We start from the raw sequence: 16564 nt of genomic DNA, 5'->3' as shown, positions 1-16564 counted from the left end.
ACTTTGAATACTATGCAGAAATCTAGGAGTCCCGGGTGGAGCCACGACTCGGGACTAAAGTTGTTTTGGAACGGAGTTCCTGATAGAATAATTCTTTTTTGGTACAAAGTTCAACAAAGTACTTTGACACTAGACAATGTGACATATAGAAGGGTATATGTGATCAGAAAAAATAGGATCATTTTCTACACATCTAGAATGTCGTCATTTTGTTAAATCCTTAAAGGTTAAGAGAATCCGTTAGACATATTTTAGAGTTTAGGTTCTAGCCAAGACCCGGGACTAAAGGTCCTCCTATATAAAACGACACTTCGAAGTTTCCAACCCGTCTTATATAGTTTGTTAGTTTATTAGTTAATCAAATGTCCGTTTTTTCCAGAACTATGGATCCACATATCAGGAACCTCAAAGAGGAAGAACTTCTCGAAGATATAATCAAAGACGGCCCCGACGTTGAACCAGCTGAATCTTCGTCGTCATATCTAAACCCCTCCGGATATGGAATGGAGGACGACTGACATGAAGATGAAGCCGATGGGGCAGGAGATAGGTCCAATGACGGAGAAGGTGATAGCTCCATTGATGGAGAAGCCGGTGGAGAAATAATAAAGTCCTGCGAGGTATACATATGAAGTTTGATGATCACTTGTAATATGTGAAAAATATTGGAGATAGCTCTATATTGTATATATATACATTCATTTGACGAATGTTTCTCCCTCTTAAGCCTCCACATCGAGCAAAGCTACGAAACGAGGTCCGACTAAAAAGTTGGATGCACAGACGCATTACACCTTTGAGGTGATATTGCCTACGGGCGAACCCAAGCTTCCTAAGAATGCTGCTGACACATTCAAGAAGCAATGCGGAGTTCTCGTTAGGGATCACATCCCGATCAGCGTTCGGGAGTGGAACAAGCGCAAAGGGGCAGCTGATAGTGACTATGTCGCCGAAAGGTACAAAGATAATCTTTCGAATGATCTCATGTCACATTTCAACCTGCCAGAATGTGAGAATGAAGACGCCACAAAAAAACTGAGGGCCAAAGTCAAGCAGTGGACTCTAAATAAGATGGCCGAACTGTTCCGTAGCTGGAAGAAGAAGCTATGGAAAAACTATCTGAAGACAAAGAAAGTTCCAGTATTCGAGGGGTATCTAGCCAAGCAGGCGAATCACTGGAAGGCATTTCAAGAGTACAAGGGGTCAGAAGATGCCAAGGCATTATCAGAAAAGAACAAGAAAAATGCCGACAAGAAGAAATATCACCACACGCTGGGGCCAGGGGGCTATGAGACTTCCATCCCAAAGTGGGATAAGAAAGAGCAAGATCTGCTAGCTAAAGGCATCATACCTGAACCACTCCGTGATGAGTGGGAATTGAGAGAAAGAAATTGGTTCCTTGCGCATGGTGGTTCGTACGACGAAGAAACAGGGGACCTCATCTGCAGTGACGGTCCTAGGATACCCAGGGAGAATTGGAAAAAGATAGTGAAAGAAATTAAGGAGGGAAAAAGACAGTTCACTGCACATAGAGATAAAGATTTGCTCACACTGGTCCTCGGCAATGACGAACATGGAGGACGAACGCGAGGCTTCGGTCCTTCTTACCCGTGGTGGCTTGGGTTTGCCAGAGACCAAGACACTTACAGAAGGCGAGCGAGAGCAAAGAAGCGACAGCAGGATAAGGAGAATGACAAGTTCAACCAGTTGCTTTCCAGGATTAACGAGCAACAGAAGAAGATTGATGAGCTTAGAGGAGTAGCGCGCCAGGAAGATCCTACACTCGATATTACCGGCGCCCCATCTAAGCGGAAAAGCAGCGTGGCTGAATCTGAGGCCCCGCCCGACGATGCACGAAGAATGATAGAGGGCGGTCCCGGCTACCCCGTGGATAGAATCAAGGAGTCAACATCATGTGAACTCCATCGGAAATTCAAGAACATATCCATGAAGGTGGCCGTCGGACAAGCTTTACCTTCTGGCCCTGATGCACGCTGGCATGGCCGTGAGATTCCAACTGGCTTTGCTAAAGTTGGGGTGGATGAAATCATGGCGGGGTTTCATGAGATGGAGCTCGACATAGCTGGACCCGAAGATGAGAGGACACTCGGAGAAGTACTGGTTGGAGTCATCCTATGGTACAAGAAATCAAGCTTCCAGGCTCGGCCCCAAGGACAACAGCGCCTGCGAGTCGAGGCAGGTCACCTACACCTCTATCACCTCCAAGCCCTCCATATGACGACGGCCAGCACAACATGAGTCCATCTCGATCACCGCCGCCGGACTTGGGTCGTCCGTCTCCGCCGCGGCCCGCTCCGGATACTAAGAGGAAGCGTGCCAGCAAGAACGCTCCGTCGATGCTTTCTAAGCGACGGAGCTCCCCAAAGCGCAAACTATCGCCCCTCCCAAAGGTACCTCCTGCTAATCTTCCTATCAGACCTTATGATCGTACCGCCGAGGAGAACGCCAGGACAGCAAAGGAACATCATGATGCGTAGATGAAAAAGAAGGAACTCGAGCACCGCCTGGAATACACCGAGAAGCAAATAGCATATGCAAAATACTTCACGACCCTTCCATCACAGTATGACTTACACCATAAGCCTGATGACTATACACGCACATTGCAGAAGGAAGGGCAAAAGAGCAGATCACGTGCAAGTGCAAGTGGGAGCAAATCAAGTTCAACTACAAGTAAAAAAAGATCAGACATTCCTCAGCTTGGACAACAGGCCAAACAGTCGATCCCACCCCTCAGGGTGTTACCCGAGAATGTTCCCCCTCTGGTGCAGGGGCCCGATTTGGAATTAGCAAAGAAGTGGGCGGATGAATGGGGTATCCCGGTTGAAGACGTTTTGGCTTCCCAAGACGATAGGTTACCCAAGGCTGTGGTAGCCCCTAATCCACAGTTTGTCATGGGAGCGCCTTTGGTCAGCAAAGATGATCTCCCAACAAATATGCGTTACTTGCATACATGGTACTTAAGTGAATCAAAGAATGGGACAACTATGATCGTGGCGAGTGTCCCACGGGAGTACTACGGCCGCCCCGAAGAAATCCATATCGACTTTGATGAACTCTTCCAGATGTACAATGCCGACGCCCTCGACAAATCGCTTATGAGTTGCTATTGTCTGTAAGTTTTTCAATTCGTTGTCTACATATAACTTGTTTAGTTATTTCAATTCATTGTGTACATATAACTTGTACTCTATTATGCAGAATGAAGATTCTGGAATGTAAAAGTAGGAACATCCTAAATATTGGGTTTATTGACCCAGATAAAATACATATAGCGACGCTAACTGATAAACCCAAGGAGACGGAGGAAAACCTTCTAAGGTTTCTAACAGATCTAAATTTCTGTGACCACATACTGTTTCCATACAACTTCAAGTGAGGGTCTTTACTCTGTTGTGTCCATTCACTTATAAGTGTAATTGATAAGTTACTAACACACACACACACACACACACACACACACACACACATATATATATATATATATATATATACATGTCCACCTTCCATTGGATTCTGTTGGACATTCAAATTGATAAGGGAAGAGTTGATGCCTTCGACCCATTATCGAGACCCTTGGAACAGTTCCAAAGCCTGCAGGACATGCTCCAAGGGTAATTTCAATCATTCTTGCGCTCTATCGGTCTCTTTCGATGATTTTCTGATATATCAATTAATGAAAAACTTAGCAAATCATTTTCCTTGTCGGGCAGGGTTTGGAAGCGGTTCAAGTGCTGACTCCAGGTATTGAGCCTGAGAAGCTGACCTTTAGAGCCGCTCAGGTTAGTAGTAGTATGATATACTTCTATTGTCAATACATTTATGATGCTAGATTATTATTTTGATTATATATATTCTATTCTCGTAAAGTGCGATCAGCAGCCACGGGGGACGCATCTATGCGGATACTATGTTTGCGAGACCATTCGCACGTTTACCTCTGAGCACAAGGATCACAGATACGACGTAAGCAATGAACATTCACACCTCTATTTTTACCCGTCATTCTTTGTTATCATGATTGATATTCATATTCATCTCCTCTTCTTATATAGTACACGGCCATGAGGGAGAAGGTCCTACCAGAGTAACGCGCGATTGCTGTTGCAGAGGAGCTTGCGACCTTTCTGAGGACGGAAGCTATAGATGACAAAGGACGATTTAGTGTAGCTAGGGCCATTACTGATGTTGGTCCATGTAATCGAATAGACGAGCTCTAGTCCGATAATTCAGATCTCCATATAATTGTATATATATGCTCGCTTGTAAGATAAGTTAATCTTATATATATATATATGCATAAACATGTATATTTAGAATTATATGATAACTAATCCCGAACACCAAACGAGGCATCACGTTAATCTCCCGAACACCTAAACCCTAAAACCCTAAAATAAACAAAATCTACAAAAACTCTTTAGTCCCGGTCCGTGTTAAGACCCGGTACTAAAGGGCCCGCCCCTGAGAGCGCTCCGAGGCGCCCACGTGGAGCACCTTTGGTCCCGTCTTGGAACAGGGCCGGGACTAAAGATTAGGCCTTTAGTCCCGCCCCTTTGGTCCCGGTTGGTGAACCGGGACTAAAGCCCCTTACGGGCCGGGACTATAGGCCCCGTCCCCACTAGTGATTCCACCCACATAGCATGTGTGAGAAAGTTGAGAGGGTTACGACAAAAACTGGATGCACTTCGAGTACAAAACAGACAATCTCTTTCGAAGTATCAGGGTTTCATATGGAAACTCGTCTGTTACGAAGGGATTTCATTTTTTTGATCTTATTTGAACTCCATAGTTTTTCTGTGTTCAAAATGCACCATACAAAGCCACATCATCAATTTCCAACCCTTTCTGACTTCATTTTTTATTTTTCATGCATTTACTGATTATTTTGAGCTATAAGACCATGAAATTGAAAAGCATTTGAAACAAACTCTCAAAAGGTTCCAAGTCAACATGGTATCATCATTTCACCCACATAGCATGTCCAAGAAAGTTGAGAGGGTTACGGGAAAAACTAGATGCACTTCGTGTACAAAACAGACAATCTCTTTCGAAGTATCACGGTTTCATATGGAAACTCGTATGTTACAAAGGGATTTCATTTTTTTGAACTTATTAGAACTCCATAGTTTTTCTGTGCTCAAAATGCACCATTCAAAGCGACATCATCAATTTACAACCCTTTCTGACTTCATTTGTTATTTTTATGCATTTACTGATTATTTTGAGCTATAAGACCATGAAATTGAAAAGCATTTGAAATGAACTCTGAAAAGGTTCCAAGTTGGCATGGTATCATCATTTCACCCACATAGCATGTGCGAGAAAGTTGAGAGGGTTACGGCAAAAACTGCATGCACTTCGTGTACAAAACGGACAATCTCTTTCGAAGTATCATGGTTTCATACGGAAACTCGTCTGTTACAAATGGATTTCATTTTTTCGAACTTATTTGAACTCCATAGTTTTTCTGTGTTCAAAATGCACCATTCAAAGCCACATCATCAATTTACAACCCTTTCTGACTTTATTTATTATTTTTCATGCATTTTCTGATTATTTTGAGCTATAAGACCATGAAATTGAAAAGCATTTGAAATGAACTCTGAAAAGGTTCCAAGTTGGCATGGTATCATCATTTCACCCACATAGCATTTGCGAGAAAGTTGAGAGGGTTACGGCAAAAACTGGATGCACTTCGTGTACAAAACGGACAATCTCTTTAAAAGTATCAAAGTTTCATACGGAAACTCGTTTGTTACAAAGGGATTTCATTTTTTTGAACTTATTTGAACTCCATATTTTTTCTGTGTTCAAAATGCACCATTCAAAGCCACATCATCAATTTACAACCCTTTCAGACTTCATTTGTTATTTTTCATGCATTTACTGATTATTTTGAGCTATAAGACCATGAAATTCAAAAGCATTTGAAATGAACTCTCAAAAGGTTCCAAGTTGGCATGCTATCATCATTTCATCCACATAGAATGTGCAAGAAAGTTGAGAGGGTTACGGCAAAACTGGATGCACTTCGTGTACAAAACGGACAATCTCTTTCGAAGTGTCAGGGTTTCATACGGAAACTCGTCTGTTACAAAGGGATTTCATTTTTTTGAACTTATTTGAACTCCTTAGTTTTTCTGTGTTCAAAATGCACCATTCACAGCCACATCATCAATTTACAACCCTTTCTGACTCATTTGTTATTTTTCATGCATTTACTGATTATTTTGAGCTATAAGACCATGAAATTGAAAAGCATTTGAAATGAACTGTGATCTTGATTGTGTTCATGTTTCTCAGCCCAAAGAAGAATTACAAAAGGCCAGCTAGAAGAGGTACAAAGTGGGGTTCACTACAGAAGAAGGCGAAGGGCGGCATGCAATCAAATGTAAACACAAGGAGCAAGGCTGCTAATCCTGCAGCCAACACAAGGAGCAAGATGTGCAAACTGAATTGATCATGTTGTGGATCTATTCTGTTTAATGTTAGATGTTGTTAAACAACTGTTGCTTTGTAATGCTGGAGTGTGAACTGTTGTTTAATGTTGGAGTGTGAACTGTTGTTTAATGCTGAGTGTGAACTGTTATTTAACGTTAGATGAATTGATCATGTTGTGGAATCTATTATGTTTAATGCTGGAGTGTGTTGTGGAATCATATGATTGCTCACTTTTGCCCCTAAATATCTTGCTAGGTGCTCAAAATTGCACCTCTTGTTGTCATTATGTGTCGAACTACCACGCATTGGTGACAATTTTAACACAACACATGATATCCATTACATCTAGGGCACAACATTACATTTTCTCAAGTTCGCAATAGTGCACAAATGATAAATTACATCTAGGGCACAACACACTAGCAGAAACATAACACACACACTGCCACTTAATTGGCTTGCTTAGACCAAATAGAAATTAAACTAGCCACAATGCGGATGCCAAGAACAAAGAGAAACCCCATTGTTTCCATGAGTCATTGCTTTTCTTCAACTTCAATTGCATTTTATTGTTTTCATTGTTCAGATCGATAACCTTCTTCTCCAGCCTACTAGCTTTGATCCAACTACGTTCAAGGCCACCGTGGAGCTCCTCAAAAGCTTGCCCCACTAGCTCAGTGGGAGGGGGGTCAATCCAAACAACCCAATCACACTCATCAGGAAGTTGTTAAATCAGACTTCACATAATTAGGTGAAATTCATAACTTTGTAATAAATCGAAGAAAACAGAGTACGAAATGATGTTTTGAGGAATTACATCGAGTGAACAAGACAAAAACCTTATTCTCGTTCTTGCTCCACCCCAAGAAACACGGCGAGCAGGAATTACCCCATGCCCCGGGCAACGGTGATTGGAGCGCTCCTCAAGGCTGTAGAAACTTGGATTCGGAATGAAAAACTCGGATTGGAACTGCACAATCCCGCAGCCATCCACCTATGAGCCAGAAAGGCGCATATTACGGCCCATCCCGCGAAACCCTAGATGAGAAATCCCCAAATCCAATGTCAAGCAAAAATCCAAATCAACTTACCTCACTGTCTGCGGAGGAGCTTGCAGACGACATTGCGGACTTACACATGGACGTGCCCCAGCAGTGAAAACGGGGACGGGGCGTGACGGACCGCTAAATCTAGACAAATCTTGGGAAAAATGGAGCTCCGAGGTCGAGCTTCGAGAGGAGAAAGCTTAACTAGTGTGGCTCGGGCATTTCATCGAACACCTCACGTGCATAGGAGGTGAGCTAGAGCACCCAAATGCTCCCCCCTCGCCGAGCAGAAAAATAGAGTGCCCTGCCGCAGCGATGGGTATATATAGTCAAATTATTTGTACCGGTTCATGGCATAAACCGGGCTAAATCCCACCCTTCTATACCGGTTCAAGGCACGGACCAGTACCAATGGATGTGGGCCAGGAGCGCGGCCCATTGGTCCAAGTTCGTGCCTAGAACCGGGATAAATGGGTCTAGACGAACCGGGACCAATTACCACGAGGCCTCGGCCGGCCCCCTGGGCTCAAGAACCGAGTCTAATTCCCCCATGGGTCCCGGTTCGTGAAGAACCGGGACTAATGGGCTCGCCAGGCCCGAACCAAAACCATGTTTTCTACTAGTGGAGGAAGAAGAAGGAGAAGAAGGAGAAGAATGAGGAGAGAAGCTCCTTCTCCTTCTTCTCCCCTTCTTCTCCTTCTTCTTGTCCTTCTTCTTTTCTTCTTCTTCTCCTCTTCCTTCTCCTTCTCGTCCTCTTCTTCCTCCACCTCCTTCTTCTTCTTTTTAGTCTCCTTCTTCTTCTCTTCTTGCTTCATCTCTTTCTTCTTCTACGTAGCTTAGACTCATCCAACAAAGACATAATTAGCTAATTATCCTACAAAATGACATAATTAGCTTAGTTAGGTGAAAACATCATAAGAACCTTTGTTAGCTCATTAAAAGGACTAATTTAGCTCCAAAACGACATAATAAGGCTCAAAATGGCTTAATAACCTTGGTTAGCTCATGAATATTATATACTTAGCGTGGCTTCCACCTAAATGACATAATTAGCCAATTTAGCTCCAAAATGCCTTAATAATCATAGTTGGCTCCAAAATGACATATTTTACCCAAGTTAGCTCTAGAATGGCCTATACTTAGCTTGGCTTCCACGTAAATGACATAATTATCTTAGTTAGCTAGAAAATGGCCTATTTAACTAAAAATGACCTATACTTACCTAATTATCCTCCAAAATGACATAATTAGCTCCAAAAAGGCATAATTAGCTAATTTAGCTCGAAGAAGAGGACAAGAGGATAAGATAGAGGAAAATGAAAAGAAGAAAGAAGAAGAAGAAGAGAAGAAGAAGGAGAAGGAGAATGAGGAATAAGAAGGAGAAGAAGGAGGTGAGAAGCTCCTTCTCCTTCTTCTCCTCCTTCTTCTCCTTCTTCTTGTCCTTCTTCTTTTCTTCTTCTTCTCCTCTTCCTTCTCCTTCTCCTTCTCCTCCTCCTCCTCCTCCTCCTTCTTCTTATTTTTATTCTCCTTCTTCTTCTCTTCTTGCTTCTTCTCTTTCTTCTTCTACGTAGCTTAGACTCATCCAACAAACTTAGCTTGGCTTCCACCTAAATGACATAAATAGCTTAGTTAGCTAAAAAATGGCCTATTTAATAAAAAATGACCTATACTTACCTAATTATCCTCCAAAATGACATAATTAGCTCCAAAAAGGCATAATTAGCTAATTTAGCTCGAAGAAGTGGAGAAGAGGAGAAGATAGAGGAAAAATGAAAAGAAGGAAGAAGAAGAAGAAGAAGAGAAGAAGAAGAAGAAGAAGAGAAGAAGAAGGAGAAGGAGAAGGAGCAGAAGAAGGAGAAGAAGGAGGAGAGAAGCTCCTTCTCCTTCTTCTCCTCCTTCTTCTCCTTCATCTTGTCCTTCTTATTTTCTTCTTCTTCTCCTATTCCTTCTCCTTCTCCTCCTCCTCATCCATCTTCTTCTTCTTCTTTTTCTTCTCCTTCTTCTTCTCTTCTTGCTTCTTCTCTTTCTTCTTCTACGTAGCTTAGACTCATCCAACGAATACATACTTAGCTAATTATCCTACAAAATGACATAATTAGCTTAGTTAGGTGAAAACATCATAGGAACCTTGGTTAGATCATTACAAGGACTAATTTAGCTCCAAAAACGACATAATAAGTCTCAAACTGGCTTAATAATCATAGTTGGCTACAAAATGACATATTTTATCCAAGTTAGCTCTAGAATGACACATACTTAGCTAAGTTCTCTCCGAAATGACATAATAAGGCTATGTAGCTCCAAGATGACCTATTCCACCTAACTTAGCTATCAAATGGCCTATAATTAGCTAAGTTCTCTCCAAAATAACCTATACTTATCTTCTTCATCTAGTCTTCTTGTTCTAACTTTCTTATTTGCCATTTTGCAGATTACATTCCCTTCACGGGAAGATTGGATTATATTGATGGAATGCTTGAATATGGTTTCTTCTACCATGGCTTCCCCGAAGCTTGTATTGAAACTATTGTAGTATATGGATATATATGAAACTTTGTATGCATGGATGAAACTGGTGTAATATATGGTTTGGTACGGATGCAACTTGCATAATATGTATGTATTATGGATCAAAGTTATTTTAATATGGTTATGAGTACGGAAACAAAATTATTTCTGTCAAATATATATATATATATATATATGTATATATATATATATGTATATATATATATCCTGATTATTGTAAAATAGCTGGATATAATAGAAAATAAAATAAACATGGGAAGTTTTGAGCCTTTGTCGTCCGCCCACCGACGGCGAAGTTCTTGCGGCAAACGGCAAAGGCTTAGAACAGCCTGGCTGAAACACGCCGGGAGTGTCCCTTTCCCTCGGCTTCAAACATGGCTGACGACAAAGGGGGAAGGGGCTGACGGCAAAGGTGGGAGGGGCTGACGGCAAAGGTGGAGGGGGAGAGGGGCTGGGTGCCCCCCTTTGCCGTCGGCCTGAAACATGGCTGGCGGCAAAGAGGGGAGGGCAGATGGCAAAGGGCGGAGGGTAGACGGGAAAGAAAAGGTGGGTCCAACAACATGCAGTTAGCACTTAACGGGAGCGTTTGCGGATCTGCCGTCCCATTTTATATGATGTCCCCCCCCCCATGGCAAAGATTCTTTCTCGTCCGCCTTCCAAAAGCAGACGGCAAATAACCTCTTCACCAGATATTTTTTTACCGTCTAGTTTGCCGTCAGCTGACCGACGCAAAGGCTTTGCCGTCCGGGGTTCACCCCTTTGCCGTCAGCCCTGGCAGACGGCAAAGTCTCAGATTCCTGTAGTGCCCTCTGAAGCTGTCGTCTTTGTCCCAATTGGTAGCATCTTATTAGTTAGTCTCATAAATTCCCCTCTAAGTTTTGTTCTCTTAGATCCCACCGAACTTACACCTTTGTTAAACTAGTCAAAATTATTATACAAATCAAACGCTTTAAAATTTCCGAAGTCATGGAAAATTCACTAATACTCCACTTATTGAAAATTTATTGTTAATTTCAACTGATTCGACTAGACAGTCGCAAATCATGGCCTTCGATCATCCTTTAGCACCTATGGTTTAAAAGTCCCCTTTACTGACTTCTCCATATTAAAAATGATTTTGTATTCCAAAATTTAGCTTATTATAAATATATCATCTAATACTAGTATATATAAATATCTTATGCACAACAAATGCATCCAGGAAAAAGAAATATTTGCTATATCTTTAAATTAGGGAAATAAATGCATCATGTTCATTTCCATTAATACTAGATCTCATGATATAAGTTGGAGGATTTGGTAGCATATACTAACTAATGTTCCAGATCATGATTGTCGATTTTTCTCATTTAAAGGACGATTCTCACTATTTGAGCACATTAAAAGAATGATCTTAGCTCGCCGCTTTAAAAGCCTATATATATCATACAAGAAGGAGATCAAACACAAATCATCACTTGAGGTATCGACTATTGTTTCCTTTTGTTGTTCTTGTGATCTTCGGTTGCGAGAAGAAGTCAAGGGAAACACGTTCAATGGCACGGGGAACCATCGTACCCACCCTTCTAGTGTTTCTTCTGGCCGTTTGCTGTGCAACCTCCGTTGTGCATGGCAAAGAGTGGACAGTCGGTGACAACAAGGGATGGAGCTTCGGCGTCTCCGGTTGGGAGAATGGCAAGCGCATCCAGTCCGGCGACGTGCTTGGTGAGAACTCTAAAGATCAAATGATTAGATATACTTGAAGTATATATATGAATGAATATATGTTCTGATCTGTATTCTTGTGTTAACTGATGCACATAGTGTTCAAGTACAACCCGAGTATGCACAACGTGGTGCAGGTGGGAGAAGCCGACTACAACTCATGTACGGTTTCTGGCCCGTCGAGGGCTTACACCTCCGGCAATGACCACATCCAGCTTGCCCGCGGTGGCAAAGCATTCTTCCTCTGCAGCGTTCCGGGCCACTGCCAGAAGGGCATGAAGATCGCTGTCACTGCTTAATTGATCTCGCGCATATGTGTGTCTATGTATTTTTACTTTGTACCAAATCTTTATGGTATACTATCCCATGATAAATTGGTGATAGAAGAAATCAATTGATCCTACTTGTGTGTCTGCATCATATTTTTAGGGAAACCAACATCTATTTGGACTAGCTATTGGAAATATATGAGTAGGAATAAGTTTTTGCCATTCTACAAACCATACTTTGAACATTAAGAGCAAACGTGTGTGAAGGTCTATCACAGGAAATCGGTTCACACTCTCTTTTTAATTAGTTCAGCAAAGTACAAAGCACCCCAAACACACTAAAAATTACTTAGAGGTTCTTGGACGATCAAACGACTACTACCGCTAGAATGAGCCACTCCGCGGCGCAGGCTTGACCTTGTCGATTACATCTGAGAAATCTTCATGCACATGCACCTAAGGCCTAGTGCCCCGAAGCCCTAGTCATCGAGTGATTTTAACAAACTAGATCCACCAATCCAGTAACACGGTCGAGCTTCACATCTAGGATATCGTCTTGGTTGGTTCTTGTGGGATTAAGAGTAGGTTTTACATTGGTTGGTTCTTGTCGGATTAACAAACAATAAGAGCATCTCTAGTCAAACTCTTATAATTTATCCCCTTATATGCCTTTCTAAACTTAACTCCTTCGGATTTGTGGAGTTAAATTGTGTGCAAACCTAACCAAACCCTATATTTAACTCCCTAAAATATTTTCGACTAATTCTTCTATCCTTTTTAACATACATTTCAGACAATTGCTTAGTATTTCATCAATCATTTGCATGATTCAAATTCAACATACACCACAAAACAATCATAAACATACATATAGTTCATCCAATCAAATAATTCAAATTAAAACATGCATATAGTACATGCAAAAGCCACCATACACTAGTAGAAAATGGGGCTTTGGTCCTGGCCTGATAAGAGCATTAGTCCCGGTTCGAGTGGCGAGGAAGCCGGTCGGGCCTCGATGGGCATGTGTCCCGGTTCTTCTAGGACCTTTAGTCCCGGTTCGTGCCACAAACTTGGGCTAAAGGGCCTCGCTCCTCGCGCAACCCCTTTAGTCCTGGTTCATGTCTGGAACTAGGACTAAATGGCTATCTTCAGTCCCGATTCTAGACACCAACTGGGACTAAAAGATTGCTTATATATATGCTCGTCCTTTCCTGCTCACTCCTCTCATTTTTGGTCGTCCAGTGTGTGGAGATGTGTTCTACTCTAGTTCTCACCTCCTATGCTCATGAGGTGTTTGATGAAATGCCCGAGCCACACTTAAGCTTCCTTTACTCTCCAAGCTCGACCTCCAAGCTTCATTTCCCCCAATATTTGTCTAGGTTTGCCGGTGCACCAAATATCCAAGTGTTCTAAAAAGGTTAGCAAATTTATCTACTCATCTCTCACTATTAGTTTAGCTCATTTCAAATGCTCTAGAAGTAGTGTGGTTTGCGGGTTTTAGTGGAGGAGTGTATGTGTGAGTTTATTTGATTTAGATGCACAATTTGGTGTGTATGTTGTTTATATACTTAATCATATAATGCACGCAGATGAACCGACAATGGATGTAGGTGAATGACGCACCTCCGACTACATTGACGACCTGCATAATTTTCTCGAAGTGGCTGAGGCAAACAAGTAGAATGGTTTTATGTATTGTCCATCTACTATCTGTGTGAATATGAAGGATTACTCTTCCTCGAAAACCCTTCACTTGCACCTGCTTGAGAAGGGTTTCGTGTCACACTGTAATGTTATACCAATCACGGACAAAGAGGGGTTATGACCGAAGACAATGAAGAAGAAGAGGATGATGACAATTATCCGGATCCTATGTTCCTGAATACGGTGATACTTCAATGGGGAAGCTAAGATCAAGAGGCAGCAGATGTCCGTGCTGTCGTGGTTTTCTCACGGCATATGTCCTCGTGCAAGGACTTAGGTGTGAATCGATCGCAACCATTCGGCGGCTTGAGAGGGGTTGGTCGGAATCGAGAGACGCGAGTTTACCTAGGTTCGACCCCTCCGATGGAGGTAAAAGCATACGCCCTGCTTGTGTTTCATTGATGAAGATGATGATCTCGATTACAAGGGTGTAGACTCGCACTTCTAATCTCGTGGGTATCTAATCTGGCTATCTCATGATTTGTCTTCTCTAGACCTAAGTTGTGGATCATGTCCCTCTTGGGGCGCCTAACCCCTCCTTATATAGGTGGAAGGGTTAAGTTTATATGTAGAGTCCTACTAGGAGTAGGAATAGGACTAGTGTCGGGGATATACACCGCAATGTAACCGGGCTTGAAGTATGACCCGCCAAGGACTTGGCGACTCACCGGCGACCTGGTGGGCGACTCATACTTGACCCCACATGCAACTTAGATAAATGACGAAGGCCCAAGGCCCAGCGTACACCCTGGCATAAGGCGGCTCATAGAGAGGCCAAGAGGGTTGGCTCACAAGAGAAGGCCCAAGAAGAGAAGGAACTCCCTCACAAAGGAAACAAGACCCGGATTAGGATTCAAGAGAGACTAGTCCTATTCCTACTCCTAGTAGGACTCTACATGTAAACTTACCCCTTCCACCTATATAAGAAGGGGTAATGCACCCCAAGAGGGACAAGATTCACAACTTAGGTCTAGACAAGACAAATTATGTGATAGACAGATTAGACACCCACGAGATTAGAGGTGGCGAGTCTGCACCCTTGTAATCAAGATCATCATCTTCATCAATCAATGAAACACAAGCAGGACGTAGGCTTTTACCTCCATCGGAGGGCCCGAACCTGGGTAAACTCACGTCTCTCGATTCCGGCCAACCTCTCTCAAGCCGCCACATGGTTGCGATAGCCTCACACCTAAGTACTTGCACGAGGACATATGCCATGACAAACAGCAACCTCATGAGCTATCCTCCATAATCATCCACAAGGCATGCCTTCCTCACATGGGAGCTTTACCGTTGAAGTGGCATTTCTGGGAAGCAAGTAGTTATTCCGCAACTGGAGACCGGATTTATCATCCATGGCACTCTGAGGGGGAGAGCATCTAGTAGGCGATTGATGAACCAAGTTATCACCCGTAATATTTCCGTTCCTCGATCCACCCGCATTGCAATTCTTGTCATATAGAAAACCGAGCAAGAGAAAATGTGATTCCGTATCCTTCGCGGCTCTCTTGGCAGTAAACAGGTGGGCATAGAATTCGACCCAAAAATCTCCCGCACGACTTGGAAATAGGCCGAGCAAGGCGACGGTGGCGTCCGACTCAGGCTGGCGCCCCGTGTAGAGGAGGTGCAGTCCATAGTCATAACCGCAGTCGGCGAGGTGGCCGAGCATTGCGGCGGCGTCGGGGGCCGCATGCATCACGATGGTCTTGACGAGCGGGGCGAAGCAGCGAGGAAGGTGCTGGCGAGGGCGGCTCAAGGCCAAGACGAGGCCGCGGCGGCTCGAGGCGAGGCAAATCGCCAGCCGATCCGGCCAGGGGAGGCGCGGGCGGTGCCGACCGGGGGTGGCGCACGTCGTGGAGTGGCAGGAGCCTGCGCGGTGTGGCGCGAGGTGGCAAGGTGGAACCGGTGTGCCAGGGACAGTGAGCGCGGACCGGCCGTGACGTGGAGTAGATGCGAGCGGGGCGAGGCGAAACGGGTCTGAAGGAGGCGACACCTTGACTCGCCGCTACTGGTGGGGTGGGTACCAGCGCAGCGGCATCAGCGATGGGCCTCGACGCGGTGGGCGACCCAAGCGAGGTGATAGTCGGATCAATGGTGGCGCTTGCAAGGTGGGAGCCACCTGGCGGTGCGGCTCCTTAGCAAGGACAGACGCGGCGAAGCTGACCGGGGACCGCGGTGCACGGGTAGCATGGAGAAAGGCGAGGCGAGCTGGAGCGGTGCAGCGACCCAGGGTCGGCTCGTGCTAGGCACACGGAGGTGGAGACGGTCTGGACGGTAGGATGCTGACGGCGAGTCCGAGGAGGAGGCCGCGGTGTCGAAATGCGTAGGCAGTCATGGCACGACGGGCAACGGTGCCGCAGGCGGGTCAATAACTCGTGTGCGACACATTTGATGCGAATTGGATCCTGTGCGACACATTTGATGTGAATTGGATCATGTGCGACGTTTCTTTGGCCCAAATAGCCAAAGGCCCACTCGGGCGATTAAAATGGTCGTCAACGGGAGTGAGGTTATGTTTAAGACATGTGGGTCGTACTTGGCAGATCGTCTACTTACGGCCCCACTTGACAGTGCATCTACTAACAGGCCCCACTTGGCACTGCATCGGGTGAGACGTGTCCCCGTGCTTGGCTTGTCTGTCTGAACCGCCCGTCTGAAGCTCTGTTGCTCCCGGCGGTGAGCCGAAGACGGCGGCGGCGTTTTTCTTGCTGCAGCGGAGCTTTCGATCTCGGCGACGACAGCGGCGGTGGTGAGTGAATCTGGAACCCTTGTCCAGCCCGTTCCCTTCTGTGTCGAGTTAGATCTCACTGCAGTTCCTGTTTCCCTCCTCTGTTTTTTTGG

At 44.2% G+C, this 16564-nt stretch overlaps 1 protein-coding gene across 1 annotated transcript; it reads left to right on the top strand.

Annotated features, from left to right (window-relative positions):
- The first annotated feature begins 11472 nt into the window (after positions 1-11472).
- Positions 11473-12157, top strand: LOC123399104 (basic blue protein-like). Its single transcript, XM_045093525.1, has 2 exons — positions 11473-11744; positions 11844-12157. The coding sequence occupies exons 1-2, from the start codon at positions 11576-11578 to the stop codon at positions 12041-12043; spliced, it is 369 nt and encodes a 122-aa protein (XP_044949460.1). The 5' UTR covers positions 11473-11575; the 3' UTR covers positions 12044-12157.
- The last annotated feature ends 4407 nt before the right edge of the window (positions 12158-16564 follow it).

Source organism: Hordeum vulgare, chromosome 5H, assembly GCF_904849725.1.
Source record: "Hordeum vulgare subsp. vulgare chromosome 5H, MorexV3_pseudomolecules_assembly, whole genome shotgun sequence".
Lineage (NCBI taxonomy): Eukaryota > Viridiplantae > Streptophyta > Magnoliopsida > Poales > Poaceae > Hordeum > Hordeum vulgare.
The sequence above is the reverse complement of the archived record's forward strand: the minus strand, read 5'-3'. Positions and strand labels throughout refer to the sequence as shown.